At 30.9% G+C, this 16,888-nt stretch overlaps 1 protein-coding gene across 2 annotated transcripts in view; it reads left to right on the top strand.

Moving 5' to 3' along the window:
* The first annotated feature begins 691 nt into the window (after window positions 1-691).
* The window catches only part of LOC25491681 (cysteine-rich receptor-like protein kinase 24), a 56,772-nt gene continuing 40,575 nt past the window's right edge, over window positions 692-16,888 (top strand). Inside the window, exons 1-5 of one of the 2 annotated variants that reach the window (XM_013599674.3) lie at window positions 692-899; window positions 982-1,126; window positions 1,259-1,386; window positions 1,528-1,636; window positions 2,514-2,997. In XM_013599674.3, the coding sequence (XP_013455128.1) occupies window positions 693-899; window positions 982-1,126; window positions 1,259-1,386; window positions 1,528-1,636; window positions 2,514-2,887 (963 nt within the window). In that variant the 5' untranslated portion in view covers window position 692 and the 3' untranslated portion in view covers window positions 2,888-2,997. Of the gene's footprint in view, window positions 900-981; window positions 1,127-1,258; window positions 1,387-1,527; window positions 1,637-2,513; window positions 2,998-16,888 lie in introns of those variants that run through there. The other variant, XM_024781384.2, reaches the window with a different exon arrangement.

The following is a 16,888-nucleotide window of genomic DNA, read 5'->3' as shown; positions in this document are numbered from 1 at the left end:
ATCCAGATGCACAGTAAGATTTGTTATGTTTAGAGACAAACACTTTTTTTTAAATGGTTTTATAATTAAATACAAAGAAAAAGTGTTATTTTCACTTGTTAAACCGCAAATTAATTACCTTTGAACCATATAATCCAAATCAGTTTATTTACTTGTTCAATTTCCAATTCAATTTTATTTGCATCCATTGGCATGGACTAATTGTGTAAAGAAAGAAAAGGATAAATGACATTATGTTTTTTTTTTTTATGGAAAATAATTTAAATAAAAGTATATGTTCACATTCAAAAGTCAATGGCAACTAAACAATGAATGTGTCACATTACATGATACAGACGTTGATACCAACAATTTTTTCTTTTTAGGGATTGATACCAACAATTTAGAATAGTTCACAAAAGTTTTAATCTTCAACCAATATTTCAAAAATCGAACCAAAGTTAATAGGATAAGATATTTATAACATGATTTAATTATTCAATTGATTGAACCAAATGGTAAATATATAAATAACATAACAAGTATAACAAAAAGTATTCAAGATTCAGTCAAAAATTAAAAATAAAATAAAAAAATAAAAAAAGTTTTACTGATTTAGTCAAAAAGAAAACTTCTCAAGGTTGACTCAAAATAAAATATCTCAAGATATAAATGTGGTCCCATGTATTCATTTGTTACACCTATTGCAAAATATGGACCTAACAAACCTTGTTCTTTCATCTCAAAACTTGCAAGAATGTACAAACAATTTCAATCAAAACAACCTCATTGGGTTGACACAGTTTGGAAGATTGTTTAGAGGAAACTTCCAAGGTCAACATGTATTGGTGAAAATATTGGATGATGAGAAGTTTAAGTACATAAGTTCCAAATACAATGATGAGTATTTGATTATCAAAGTAAGTTCTTCTCTCTAAATTTCTCTCTTTGACTTTCTTATTTTCTTCTTCTTTTCAACCCTAATTTGATTCTGTTTACTAGGAGGAAATAAAGTTTTGGACAAATCCAAATTTGAAAGGTTGTCCCAATCTAGTTAGTTTGATTGGTTATACTTGGGAGAGAGATATAAAAGGGATTGTTTATGATATTAATCCACTTGATACTTTGGATAAAGTAATCAAGCAAGGTAATGCTTTTGTATGTGCTTTATATGAATTTTCCTTATTGTACATGAGATTTTGCTTTGAAGATGTGCTTGAAAACAATGACATATGGTTTATTTTTATATTTATGATGTGATTCTTTTTTTCTGAGACAGATAGCTTAAATTGGCTTCAGAGAATAAATGTAATTCATGAACTTGCTATGGTCTTGAAATTCATTCATGACCAAGAGAAACAAAACATGGTGTTGAATATCACTGCATCTCATATACTTCTTGATAAGGTTAGCATAGCACACTATCATAGCATTAATCCTCTTCGTTGCTTATGAATTGATTAGATCTACAAGACAGAGATAAAGTTCGTCGCCATTGACTTATCTTGATGTATCATCTTTACTTATTAAATACAACCTATTTTGCAGGACTGCAAGCCAAAATTATTTGATTTCCTGTTGCTTAGTGAAATGAAATTGCTCAAGGAACAATTAACAATGTCAACTAGCTACATTGATCCTTATTTTTCTCTAAGAGGTAATTCTATTAAATACATTGAATATATATTTTATTTCAAATTGTTATGCAGCTATAATATTTTAAAACGTTCCATTATCTTTTATTAATTATAAAGACTGCTAACCAAGTGATTCACTTGAGCTTAAGTGTTTAATGAGTCCAAAGAACGAATCGTTTGGTAGAATCCATGTTCGATTTATAGGTAAAAAAAGACTTAATGATGTGATTAGTCCTTGCAATTAGGGGTCGTTTAAAAATTCGTCCCTGTAATTGCTAATCCTGGCAATTTAGCCTTGCAATTGTTAATCATTTAAAATTTCGTCCCTCTCCCCACTTAATCACTGCCACGCCACATGAAATTCCAAATTTACCCCTGGGTTTCCAATTCTTTCTTCAATATTTTGTCCTCTTCTTAAGGGCAAAATTGGAATTTCATCTGTGACAGTGATTGCCACGTCATCAAATTAGTGACGTGACAGTGATTAAGTTGGTCCAAGGACCAAATTTTAAATGATTAACAATTGCAAGGCTAAATTGCCAGGATTAGCAATTACAGGGACGAATTTTTAAATGACACCTAATTGCAAGGACTAATCACATCATTAAGCCGGTAAAAAAATTATTGGTCAGACTTTACTTACCTCTTGACTGGACTCTAAATTACTAGAATATAATCGTCCTTACCCTAAAAATCGGAGGGCTAACACAAAAAATGATCGTGCTCTGCCTTTGTGTAGAGCATGGTGCATAAGGATAGTGTTTTAATCCACAATTTCTAGTTTCTACCAAATGGGTTTATTTTTTTCACATGTATTTTTAGCAGCACATAATTATATGAAGAAACCTCGTTCTAAACTTTTGAATACAAAACACTAATATTTTCCTTTAATGACAGGTGGTGAATGGGATAGAAGCAGTGAAGTTTTTTCATTTGGCATTATTTTGCTTGAACTAGTAACAAAAAGATCTTCAAACATTGAAAACACAGAAGATACAAGCTTAAACATGGATAATCTAGTACACATTTGGGCTAAGAATGTGTATAAACCAAATTGCTCTCTTGTTCACAAACATCTGCAAGAAGATTGGCTTTATTGTGCTGAAGATGGTGTTGCAATAACTCGACTTGCTTTGCAGTGCATAGAATTTTTTCCAGCAAATCGTCCTTCAATGAGGGATGTGTTGCAAAATTTAGAAAAGCTTTCCGTGTTGCAACATGTGTTTGATGCTAGATCAACTAAAAGGGAGAAGAAGTTGATTTCATCATGATGCAAATTTAAATTACACAAGCCAAATATTTGACAGAAATAACTTTTTGTTTCTTAATTAACATTACAATGACAAGAAATTGCTATGTGAATCATATTTTTACTACTGAATCATTGGTACACTAGCTTAATGTTTATATGAAATATATTCGTTGAATATTATTGATATGTTCAAGTGATTATATACAAGTATTAGTTAGCTAAGAAATAATAACTAATCATGATTCATAAAGGCTAACCATTGACTAGTGCAGTAGCGTAGAAGTTCCCACCTAATAAACACTAATAATAATATTTACATAAAAAATAAAGATATTCTTTTGATATTCTATCACACTCCCGCAGTCTGAGTGGGAGGATATCCTATGTTGAGATTGTCCCTAAAATCTTGAAAGAGTACAAGGGGAAGACCTTAGGTAAAGATGCGCCTTTGATGTAACGGAAGATGCGCCTGAGAGCCTGCATGTGAACTTCCATCGGATTGTGCATAAATAAACATATTTATTGGACCGCATATGAAATATATTGATGTGATCCTAAAATTCTCTCTCTTGACAAGAATAATAAAGTCATTGTGGAATAAAAGAACCAAATTAATTTTGGGTTCAAAGTTTTATTTTCGTAGGTCATGATATGTCTGTCTTGTTTTGGCTATATTTGGAGCTCTGGATGTCCGTTTGAGGTGATCTTTAACTCGTTGGAAAGCTTACGAAATTCTCTACATTTCGTCTGTTTGACTCAAGAGCAAATTCGGAATATTTAATGGTGTAGAATGATATATAAGCAGAAGACGTGGTTAAAGTGTGTTAGCTGAAGAATTAAAGGCGGTGTTTGTGGAATTGTAACGTCTAGACATAATAAGCCTTCACAAATAAATGTGCAAATGAATATGTAACCTTCTCATGCATTGATCAGCCACTAACTTTAAAGATCCAATTAAATTGTAACCTCTTTTGTAATAACTAGCCACCTAGGAGTTATAGCACTAATTATGCTATGATTGTAAGTTTTTCAGCATCCAAGTTTATTCCCTATATAGAGGGGGCGAAAATAATGAAGGGATAAGTAGAATTTTGATAAAAAAAAAAATACACTTTGTGTGTTGTGAAGCTTTGCTTCTTTTTGGTTCTGGATTGAACCAAGTTTATCGAAACTTATCAATGGCTTCCTTACCATTGTGGCGATTCCTCAAGGCTTAGCATTCCTTCTTGGATTGGAAGTGAATGTCACGCATTCTTTCACCATTTCTTTCCCCAAATCCCTCTTTTTATTTTACTTTTATCCTATACGATTTCTGACCTTCATCATATATGGTCTTGTAAAAGTGAGATGCAAGATAGCACCTGCAAAGTTGTGATAGAGGGATGGATCCTAATATTGAGAGCCGATTGTGGTGCTAAGTTTCACTTTCGTGTCAACCGAGGTAGGAGAAAACTTACAAGAAGACATACTAGCACATCCAAGGACCTCTTGTGCATACTTTTTCTAAGATAAAAGCATACCACCTGAATGTCGAGTTACAGAAATGCCCAAAAAATAACTGATTGGTCCCAAGTCCTTCATTGTAAGTTCATAAATGAGAAGAGATATAATAGATGTGCAAAGAGCATCAGTAGAAGTGATGAGAATGATGGCATCGACATCTAGCATAAGATAAGGTATAGTAGTGTCTTACTGATAGATAAAAAGAGAGTTGCCAGCTTTGGGAGAAACCAATTGATGAAACATAATCGAAAACTCGTTTGTAACAGGCTCTAAGGACTTGCTTAAGGCCATACAACGATTTGCGCAAAAGGAAGACATGATCTTGACAACTTGGATCCTGGAACCCCAATGGTTGATACATGTAGACTGTTTCTTTGAGTTCACCATGTAGGAAAACATCTAACTGATGAATAAGCCATGCTTTTGAGAGGGCAAGACTAAGCCATGGTGAAGGAAAAAAGAGTGCATAAAATCTTTATTTCTCCCCCTCAACCAAATAATCATCTATGAGAAAAATGAACAAATACTATCATTTTTATACTACTCTTTTGTAAAATATTCACTAAGACTATTATACAACATGTTTCAATATTTTTATTTGATCAAGTAATTTCTTCGAGAATCTGAATAGTATGCCTCCATAAAATCAAATCCTTCGGGGAGTTTTATATAAAAATATCAAACAAGTCATGTATTGTAGCAAATACTTAATATATAAATTGAGCCTTTCATGTGGTAGTAGACTTAATCAAGTATGATAATGTGCTTGAATTCACTTTAGGTGAATACGTATCTTCAAATTTAATAGTAGATTTTCACCCATACTATTAAAAATAAGGCAAACTTCATATATGAATATTTCATGATTCTCTTTTTATTTTGGCTAAACTGCACTTTTCACCCCCTAAGTTTTAAAATGTTGGGATTTTGGCCCCCTATTAAAAAAATGAAAATTTGGCCCCTTTAGTCCCAAAATTGTTGAGAACACGGCACGTGTCCGAAAAAAAGGTCATAATGACAACTTTTTGTAAAGATAAAGGGTTAAAAAAACATATTTCCTTTATGTTAGAGGGTCAAAAGAGCATATTTCCCTATACATGGGAGATCACTTTTGCCATTTTTTTTACTAGGGTTCCAAAATCGCAACATTTTGAAACTATGAGGAGAAAAGTGCAGTTTAGCCTTTTATTTTCGCATCTTCAGATGTATGGACTACGTACTAATCCGAAAACCATTCTCTTTGCAAAACTAGTTTAATATCGCCTCAAATTCGAATTTCCATTAAGTCAATTATTTTAGGGTAAATACTTCTTTTCGTCCCTGTAATATTAGCAAATTCCGGTTTTAGTCCCTGTAAAAAAAAGATTTAGATTTTGTCCCTGTAATTTCAGATTCTTCCACTTTTGGACCATCATTCCAACACGTCAGCAGAATCTGCATACATGACACGTAAAATGAGGGACCAAAAGTGGAGGAATCTGAAATTACAGGGATCAAAAGTGGGAGGAATCTGAAATTACAGGGACGTAATTTATGCAGATTCTGCTGACGTGATGAAAGGAGGGACCAAAAGTGGAAAAATTTGAAATTATAGGGACAAAATCTAAATCTTTTTTTTAACAGAGACTAAAATCGAAATTCGCTAATATTACAGGGACGAAAAGAGGTATTTATCCATTATTTTATTGTCTATAATTCTGAATAAACTTTGATTCATAATCCTTGTTATCATTTTTACATATAACACTATATTTTGTGTAAAAGCATCGTCAACGTTGACTTTTATTTTTCGGTTCCATTGCATTTCATTCATTACATAATTTATCGAGATCTTTTTATTTACATAAATTTCAAGTACCTGATCAGTTCTACAGGAACTAAAAATCAAACTGTTCATTTTCTTCCTCTAAACTTCAGCAACAAAACCCATAAAAATTAACGATGATTTGATCAATTTCATTAACAACCACCGTGCCGGAAATTGCCTCCATCTCACCGGAATTTGTCTTGAAGTAACTTCATCTAATACTGGTAAGATCTGAAGCACAATTTCTTCTTCACCACTTCTACTCTTTGTCATACATGTAACAAAAATTAAAAAATCACTATTACATCGATCAGATTTAGTTGTTGATTCTGGTTTAGTTTTGCATGCAACACAACACAACATATGTTCCCTTGAATATTTTTTTAGTAAAATATTTGCTTCTGTTGAATATATTCTTCTGGAGTTTTTAATTTCTGCTATTCTACATTAATAGAAAACAGTTTTATGAATGTATTCTTTCAAATACTATCTCAGTGAAAAAACAATCAACTTATGTTTTTGATCTGAAAAATTGGTAAATCTAACTAATAATAGTGTTAAAATATTAGTATATATGACAAACAGACTAATGAATATAATTTTTTTTATGATTTACAAAAAAATATGCTATTTGTTTCAAAAAGAGTAAAAAAAAGTAGAAAAATAAATAGCATATTTTCTTAATAAAGGTAAACTTCAGTAATTTCTTAATAAAAAAAAGCGTTTTTATGCTGCTAAAGATTTTATTTTTTTACCGTTAATATACTTTTAAAAGACTATGAACTTAAAACTTTCATTAACACATGAACACAAAGTTAAATAACACGAAGGTTACCTTGCTGGGTAATTTGTAGAGCAATGTGGCATTCAAAGACATGGTAGTTTGTTGTAGAAGAGCAAAATATGAAGATGAATAAATATCCTTGAAAAAAAAAATCACATTTGTTGGAGAATAAAGTAGTTTGTTAAATACAATATGGAAGAATAAAAATAACAACATACCTGCATTTCTCTTCTTCTTCATGTTTGCTGATAATCTTTTTTCTTTGTAAATGTGTGAATTTGAATTTTGAAATTATGTGTGAACGAAGATTGGAGAATGCATGGCTTATAAACTAAGTGGAAAAGACTCTCTTACCCTTCTTACTATAAATTTTCCCAATCAAAATTAGTTATCATTACATCTTGTTTATTGAGTGGGTGGATTATTACCTTCTACCCCCTTACGAAAATTTTGTCATCGAAATTTAGAATTTATGTGAGAAAAGATGTGGATAACTCTTTATTATCTTTGGGGGACAAATAGAAATTTCATGTTGGAGATATAAGATGTTAGTTTGATGAAGTAATGATTACATCATTTTTTATAAAAAAAACTTACTTGTTTTGGATGCTTAATCAATGTCTTTAGAATACTCTTAAGCTTTCTTATCTGATTGAGATAAATGTAAATATTGTAAATAAAATATATTTTTATGTATTGAAATTTTCATGGATGGAGTTATAAGGTTAACTAAAGTGAAGAGTTAAAGTGATGTGTTAAGGGTAAAAGAATAGATTTGTGTTATTTGAATAACCATTTTAATTGACTAAAATCGCTTTGCTCTGACCTCTCTCTTCAACCTAAATCGCGTCGCCGCCCTTCCCCCCTTTTCAATCAAATGTAACCACAGTAGCAGGTGGTGTGACGGTCGGCGATAACCAGCCGCACCTCCGCAAAACCAGATGTTCCAGCTCGGGGGTTTCTGGTTTTGTTTCCGCCCTTATGGGTTGTTTCAGTCGAGTCTGTACACGATGCCATCCCTTCCAGATTTACAGCCCACGTCTCTGTTTCTTTTCAAATGCGTGGTGTTGGCGTTTGATTTGGTTGTGGATTTGTGCGATGCCTTCTGCTGATTGTGTGGGTGCCGTTGGTTTCATCATACAATGGTGGCATGGTTTTTATTGACCCTTGCTGCCGCTGTAGGTCTTATGTTGTAGTTAGATCCGATTGATTTTGTGCTCATCTCGCCTTTGTTTCCTGATTCCATTTCAGATTTGTTGAGTTCTGCTGGTTACAAAGTTTATGGGGTAGCATCCATCAAATAATCGTAATTGGGAAATGGTTTTGAATTTGTCTTAATCCTTTGTGATTGAACTCAAACAATTTTCTGATGGTTCGGCTCGAAAGGGCAATTATAGCTTGTTGTTGTTTTACAGGGAGTTGAAGGATCTTGGATTGATTCTGTGTTGGCAGACGATCCATACGCCAGTTTAGACTCGCCACTCTCTATGTTGGCTTGGACGGTGGGGCTCAAGAGGGTCATTTTGCTTGCTGCTATTTTGTTGCAGGGAGTTGATGGTACATGGATCCACTTCCGTGTTGACGGACGGTCCAATCACCACAATGAACACCTTTGGTTAGTTTTAGGATTAATTAAAGGCTCATCCACTAGCGTTGTTTTCATTTTTTGTATCATCCGTTTGGCGTCGACCTGTACTTTTGTGTGGATGTACTGTGTTAGGTTTATGCTGTCCAAATTTTTCTATGTATTTTTTCCTTTTTTATAATAATATATATGAGCACAAATGATTAGAGTCTAGTTGAGATACCTTCTATTCTTTTTTTATTTTGTGCTCTTTACTTAGAAAAAAAAAATCATTTTAATGAAAACTTTTTGGACAACCATAAATTTATACAGAAATGAAGGTATTGACACAAAAATCAAAGCAATAGAAAGAGAAAATAAAAATATGTTGTGAGTAAAGAAAATTTTCACAAAAGTTGTAAAAAAAATTGTTGTATAAATATCATTTCTCAAAAAAATATGCCGTGTTATATGTAGTTGTTTAATCATTTAAATAAGTAATGATTTTTTAACAACCATTGGAAGACAACTTTTGTTACAATCTTTTTTTAATTTTTTTATTAATCAAAAATAATAGAGACAAAAAAAGAAGATGATAAGTACTTATGAAAGAAAATTTTTCAAAAGTTGTGATAAGATAGTCGTGCAAATATCATGTCCATAATTAAATTCAACATTTACTTCACACCAAATAATCTTGACCAATGGTTGGATATAGTTCTTATTTTATTAAATAAGTGTGAAACCAATCAATAACCAAAGCTTTAAATCAAAGAAACCAATATCATGTTCATTTTATAGTTATACGGACCCTATCCCTTCTTCTTTTCTTTTGGACCATAAGTTTGTCTGCTGTTGCTGCAGAACTTGAATTTGCAAGGTCTACTTCCTTCTTCTTTTATCTTCTCCTTCTTACATGCAAACATAATAACTACCATTTTATTATTGCATATTTGCATTTATGAACAGTAATACTTTTTCTTTGAACAAATGAACAGTAATACATAAATAAGGTAAGAAACAAAATTGTTGGAAAGACTGTCTAGTTGTTGAACCAAAATTATATTTCTACAGCAGAGTTGTTGACTTGTTGCAGTCAACATTACCTTATTATGATCTTCATGATGCTAACTACTACATATTGGAGAAGGATCTTGAACATTTGCTGAAAGTGCTGGAAATAAGGTAACAAACAATCATACTATTTTTTTGTTTTTGGTATCGGGGGTTTGAACCCTGGATCTTACATATATAATGCATTGTCCTTATTAACTGAGTTAAACTCATGGGGACAAACAATCATACATTAGAACTATAGTCGATATTTTAATTAATTTCTTAAGAGTATTGCAAGGGTTTATAAATCAACTTGAGTTTTATGCTTTTGTATTATTTTTTAGAGAAACCAACTTGAATGGATAAGGATCGAATCAATCAAACATGGGGTCCGTTTCTTTCAGATTTTCTTAAAAAAAAAAAACTATTTTTTCATTAAAAAATCATTTTTTTCATTTTTTGAAGTGTTTGTTTAGCATTTTTAGAAAAATCATTTTATCAAAAAAATCTATTTTGACTTTAAAATGAAAAGCTATTAGGATTAGCTTTTCTCAAAATTTATTTTTTTCAACAACAAAGAGATAACACATGTACATGTTAGAACTCATTTTTTTTTTAAAAATGGATTTTTATGGATAGTAGGCAAACACAAATAATTTCAGATTTTTTTTAAAATCTCTAAAAAAAATCTCTAGATTCTTTTGATATAAAATCTATTTTTTTTAAAGCTGAAACAAACGCATAGTCTATTTGTAAGAAATTTTACTTTTCAAAGTAAAGCTTAAAACTTGAACCCTGCTTCCGAGAAATGTCCTCTAATTTCAACCATTAAAAAGGGGAAATAACAGTAGATTGATACAGAAACCTCAATATTTGAGAAAGCTATACTACATTGATTAAATAAAAGAGTCTGATATCCAAACACTAACGCTTTGTTTGCGAGTTTTGAGGGGAAGGAAAGGAAAGATTAATGATGGGAAGGGAAGGAAAGGGAGGGAAGAGAGAAAGGAGGGAAAACCTTTCCCTTGTTTGGGAGCTAAAAAGCCAATAAGGTAAGGAGATGGAGGGCTTATGTTATAGTTTTACTATTTTACCCTTTTTCCTCTTAAAATCAATACATTGTTATACTTCATAATTTAACTTCTAATTTATTCAAAACAACTTATCTCATGAAAAACAAATTATTACGATTTATTTTTAAAAAACAACTTATTTATAAAAAAAAAAAGCTTATTACAATCACTTTTTAAAAACAACTTATTTATACAAAACAACTTATTGCGGCCTCTCTTTAAAAACAGCTTATCTTATGAAAAATAAATTATTACGATCTTTTTTTAAAAAACAGCTTATTTATACAAAACAGCTTAATACGACCTCATTTTCTAAAACCGCTTATTCAAAATAGCTTATTTATACAAAACAGCTTATTACGACCTCTTTTTCAAAAACAGCTTATTCAAAACAACTTATTTATGCAAAACAGCTTAATACGATTTCTTTTTCAAAAACAGCTTATTCAAAATAACTTATTTATACAAAACAGCTTAATACGACCTCATTTTCTAAAACCGCTTATTCAAAACAGCTTATTTATCCAAAAACAACTTATTACGACCTCTTTTTCAAAAAGAGCTTATTCAAAACAGCTTATTTATGCAAAACAGCTTAATACGGTGTCTTTTTCAAAAACAGCTTATTCAGAACAGCTTATTTATGCAAAACAGCTTAATACGACCTCATTTTCTAAAACCGCTTATTCAAAACAGCTTATTTATACAAAACAACTTATTACGACCTCTTTTTCAAAAAGAGCTTATTCAAAACAGCTTATTTATGCAAAACAGCTTAATACGACTTTCAAAAACAGCTTATTCAAAACAGCTTATTTATACAAAACAGCTTAATACGACCTCATTTTCTAAAACCGCTTATTCAAAACAACTTATTTATGCAAAACAACTTACTACGTCCTCTTTTCAAAAAATAACTTATTCACCGCTTACGTCTTATTAAGCTGTTTCGTATAAATAAGCTGTTTTGAATAAGCTATTTTTTGAAAAAGAGATCGTATTAAGCTGTTTTGCATAAATAAGCTGTTTTTGAAAAAGAGATTGTATTAAGCTGTTTTGCATAAATAAGCTGTTTTGAATAAGCTCTTTTTGAAATGAGGTCGTAATAAGCTGTTTTTATATAAATAAGTTGTTTTGAATAAGCTGTTTTTGAAAAAGATATCGTATTAAGCTGTTTTGCATAAATAAGTTGTTTTGAATAAGCGATTTTTGAAAATGAGGTCGTAATAAGCTGTTTTGTATGAATAAGCGGTTTTTGAAAATGAGGTCGTAATAAGCTGTTTTGTTTAAATAAGCTGCTTTGAATAAGCTATTTTTGAAAAAGAGATCGTATTAAGCTGTTTTGCATAAATAAGTTGTTTTGAATAAGCTGTTTTTGAAAATGAGGTCGTAATAAGCTGTTTTTTTATAAATAAGTTGTTTTAAATAAGCAGTTTTTGAAAATGAGGTTGTAATAAGTTGTTTTTTATAAATAAGTTGTTTTGAATAAGCAGTTTTTGAAAATGAGGTCGTAATAAGCTGTTTTGTATAAATAAGTTGTTTTTAAAAAAGATTGTAATAATTTTAGTAATGTCTAAAATTGGAATTTTGAATTATTAAGAGGGCAAAATTGTCAATTTGTATGTTTAACCCCCCAAAATCCCCCAATTTGGGGGAACTTTAAAATTGGACAAATGAAGCCCTTCAAAACCCCCCAAAACATTTCCCTTGTTTTTTTAAAACTCGCAAACAAGGGTTTACCACTCAATAAACCTTTACTTCCCTTCCCTTCCCCTCCCCTCCCCTCCCCTCCAAAACCCAACTCACAAATAAAGCCTAACAGGAGAGCCTTACCATTTTGTAAATGACATGAAATGATTATTTATTAAGTTGCAACTATGCCAGGTCCTATACCTTATTTATTCAGAAGCGGAGTCCTTCATGAACCAAGGTGGGGCCATGGCCCACCCCCAAATGTTTTTTATTATATATTTATATATATATATATATATATATATATATATATATTAAGAGCCTGCTTTAGTGGTTAAGAGCATTTTTGACAAGTCTTATATGGTAGGTTCAACTCTTGCCTGCCAAAGTCATTTTCATTTATTCTTTTATTTTCTTTTGTATAAAAAAGAAGAAGCATAATTCATAATTGTTCAAATAATCTTTTTTTTTTTACTTAATCCTTTCTTTCTTTAATAAAACATAACTCCTTTATTCAATTTCAAATAATCTTTTAGGTAAAATTGTCTCTTTATTTTTTTATTTTATTTTATTTTTATACAAAGGGGACTTCAATTCTTTTTTTGTCAAAAAAAATTCTCTTTTAAAACACATAACATTTGCTCAAAAAAACACATAACATATTTTTTATATAAAAGAGGACCTCAACTATCTTTTATAACACATAACATATAATATAAATGTCAAAAAAACATAAATGTTAAAATATCCTTAAAAAACATGATATCATAAAAATATTTAATTGTATAAACATTATTTTTTTTAGGTAAAAAAAATACTATATTCTTTATTAAATTAAAATATATTTCATTATTGTACTTGATTATAAGTATATTTTCTTATGTAATGATCTTTTTTACATTAATATATATGTCATGAATTTTATTTTAAATTTTTTTTACTCAGTCGTTTGATTCAATTCGATTTAATACATATACATCTGTTTATTGAAGTCGAGTCATTTAATTCAGTCGTTAGGTTCAATGTAACACCCCAATTTCCCAACATAAATATTGTTAAATAAAATCAGAGTTAATCAACAAACGGAGTGTTACACTGCTTTTCAAAAATTCTTGAATAGGATAAAATGCTATTCATTAAATAATAGTTTCAATAAAACATATCAATTCATCGCAGCGGAAATATTTTCAACATTAAACATCCTTCAAATAAATCCTTGGCACATGGCCTCAACGAAATATCTTTAATGATTAAAATCAATATCAACAAGTTCATAATGATACATAAGGAATGAAAACATGTCAACGATATCCCATCCCGTTACGTATCAGATCCCTACGACACTTGAGCCACCACTTCTAATATTCTTCAATACCTGCAAGTTACCCATACGAACGGCAACAATTCCAAGCAGAAGGGGTGAGATTCAAAAACAATAATAGTAGATATATAAATCATCAACTTAATTAAATGACATAATTAGCAGCATATATTCAACAATAATATTCATACTTATTCATCTTTAGGAACACTTACTAAATCAACCAATGACGACAACAACAACTCAATCTACAACAACAGCAATAACTCACTCAACGACAACCACAATTACAACAACTCCATCTGCAACAACGACAACAACAACATCAATCGACAACGACATTAACTATGACAACTTCTCCATCAATAACAACGACAACAACAACATCAATCGACAACAAATTAACTATGACAACTTCTCCATTAATAACAACGACAACAACAACATCAAGGTAGCACCATTTCCATCGTGTTGAATGACTACGCATTCCGGGGCATAAGCCCCCAACAGTTGAATGACAAGGCATTCCAGGGCATAAGCCCTCAACGGTTGAATGATTAACATTCCAGGGCATGAGCCCTCAACAGTTGAATGACAAAGCATTCCATGGCATAAGCCATAGTCATGAAAGAACTCAACTTGTGTATATCAACATACAACTCAACTACGACAACGACAACATAGGCAACGACAACAACCGTGCATAATAACTATGACTCACACCTCAACAGTGTCAATTTGTGACACAACAACCTTTGCACAACGGTATTCAAAATCTTGTATAATTTATTTAAATATAAATATACATCAAACAACAAACAACAATCAACCATATTCATCAACACATACATTCATATAATAATTCATCATTATCCAAAATTATATAATAAATATTAATAACTTTTTATCACTATTATTATAAAATTAAGAGAAATCACACATTACTAATTGACGTAATAAATCATATGATGCATATTAATTACTGGAGCAAGATCAAAATGTCCTTTTAAAACTTTCATTGGTTCCAGCACATGTGAATTTCAATTCGGATCAATCGATATCAAATATTTATTTTAAGTTAAAAGTAAGTCTAAGCCTAAATTCATTCATATTACTAGGCCATGAAAAACATATACTTTGTCAGCCGCAACACCAAAATAGAAATTATGAATATGATTTCATCTTTTATTAGACTCATAAACTATAATTCTAAATGCTATTTATGCATAAACCAAAGAGCACACTAAAGTCATGAAGAATAGACCAATAGAATTGAAATTCTAGCACAGGACATGGCAATTTAACAACAAGGGAATATAATGAAAACTAAAATTGATTTCCGATTTACGTACGATACTGAATTCAACCCTAAAAGAATAGCTCAAACAAAACTCATAAACATGATGTAAAACAAAACCGAATAGCACATATTGAAACAGAAGTAACCACAAAAACATTAAAACAAATCGAAGTCTAAAGATAGCAAAACCACATTAATTATTACCGAAAATCTATAATCAATATATCAAAATCACAGTAACGACATAGAGCACAAATTTTTAACAAGGATTTCATAGAACTCTTAACCCTAATCCCAAATTCTAAAATTAATCAGAATCTTTGCTAAAACAGAATCAGAATTATATAGACTATAACTATTGAGAGTTAGCCTCACCCTTACCTTGAATTGACGAACAAGCTCTACGAAAATCAGATTCTCCCCTTTGGCTCTCCTCTAGGTTTTTCTCCCAAAACTCTGTTGTACGTGAAAACTACTTCTCCCTTCTATTTTCTATTTCTTAATAAATATAACCTCTCAATATTTCTTAATTCCTCTTAATTCTATTAAATTCTAATTTAACCCCCAAACTCCAAAATAAATCCTAATTCTCACTTATTCTATTAAATACTAAAAATAGCCATTTAATAAAATACACCACACCACAAATCAACATAAATGATTTAAAAATCATATAAAATCAACTAAAAATAATTAAATAAAATTGGGGCGTTACATTCAATGACCTAGTTGTTTGATCAATTATCTTGTACTTTATCAAGGTTGATAAACGGTTCAGATTTTAAAACACCGGTTTGAATTAAATTCAACAAATAACAAATTTATAGTCATTGGAACTAACCAATGATAAAATGTACTTGTAAGAAAATTAAGCTTCATCACTATTTATGGCCCATCTTAAACTTTTTTCCTAGCTCCGCCGCTGACCTTATTAGTTACAGATCCTATCTTTTAACTACGCTTATATTTTGCCAAATTCCAACAGTTTTGTAAATGTTATTGCCTCTGCAGCTTTTGTTCGCTGCAGGACATTAATTGCAGCAGTAACTATTACTCCTAATTCTCTAGACAGAATCTCTAATATTGGATGGACTCCCTGTTTCAAATTTGTTTGATGAAAAATGTGGCATCGAGTATCATTTTTCAAATGAACAGATTTCGAATGAAGAAAATCTTAATACACAAAAAAAAATTCATTGTGAAAAGTGTGTCATCTACTATCATTTATCAACCATTTTATTTTTCAATACACAATACAACACACACACAAACATATATATGCCTAATTTTGATCTATTGAAATATTTAGATGGCGAGTTTTCTAACTGATTTGGCGAAGCCTTATGTGGATAATTTGATAAATGGGGCAATCACTGAGTCAAGTTATATATGTTGCTTCACATGCATTGCTAAGGATTTTGAAGAAGAAATAGAAAGGTCAACTGTTAAGCAACGTGTTGATTTGGCAACCAGAGGAGAAGAAGATATTCAAGGTAATGCTCTTTTTTGGGAAGAAAAAGCTGATAAACTCATTCAAGAAGACACAAAACAAAACAAAGATGTCTTTTTGGATTTTGTCCCCGTATCATATGGCGATATAGAAGGGGAAAGGAACTGACAAATAAGAAGGAGCAAATTAAAAGATTGATTGAAACGGTAAAGGAACTTTCAATTGGACTCCCTGCTCGTCTTCCAGATGTTGAACGTTATTCATCCCAACATTATATTCCTTTTAAAAGTAGGGAATCCAAATACAAAGAGCTTTTGGATGCATTGAAAGACGACAACAATTTTGTAATCGGGTTGAAAGGGATGGCGGGCACAGGAAAACCTACATTGACCAAAGAAATTGGTAAGGAACTTAAGCAATCCAAAAAATTTACTTACGTCATGATACGACAGTGTCATTATCTTTTGATA

The sequence above is a fragment of the Medicago truncatula genome, chromosome 4, assembly GCF_003473485.1.
Source record: "Medicago truncatula cultivar Jemalong A17 chromosome 4, MtrunA17r5.0-ANR, whole genome shotgun sequence".
Taxonomy (NCBI): Eukaryota; Viridiplantae; Streptophyta; class Magnoliopsida; order Fabales; family Fabaceae; genus Medicago; species Medicago truncatula.
This window is presented reverse-complemented; position numbering and strand designations above follow the sequence as displayed.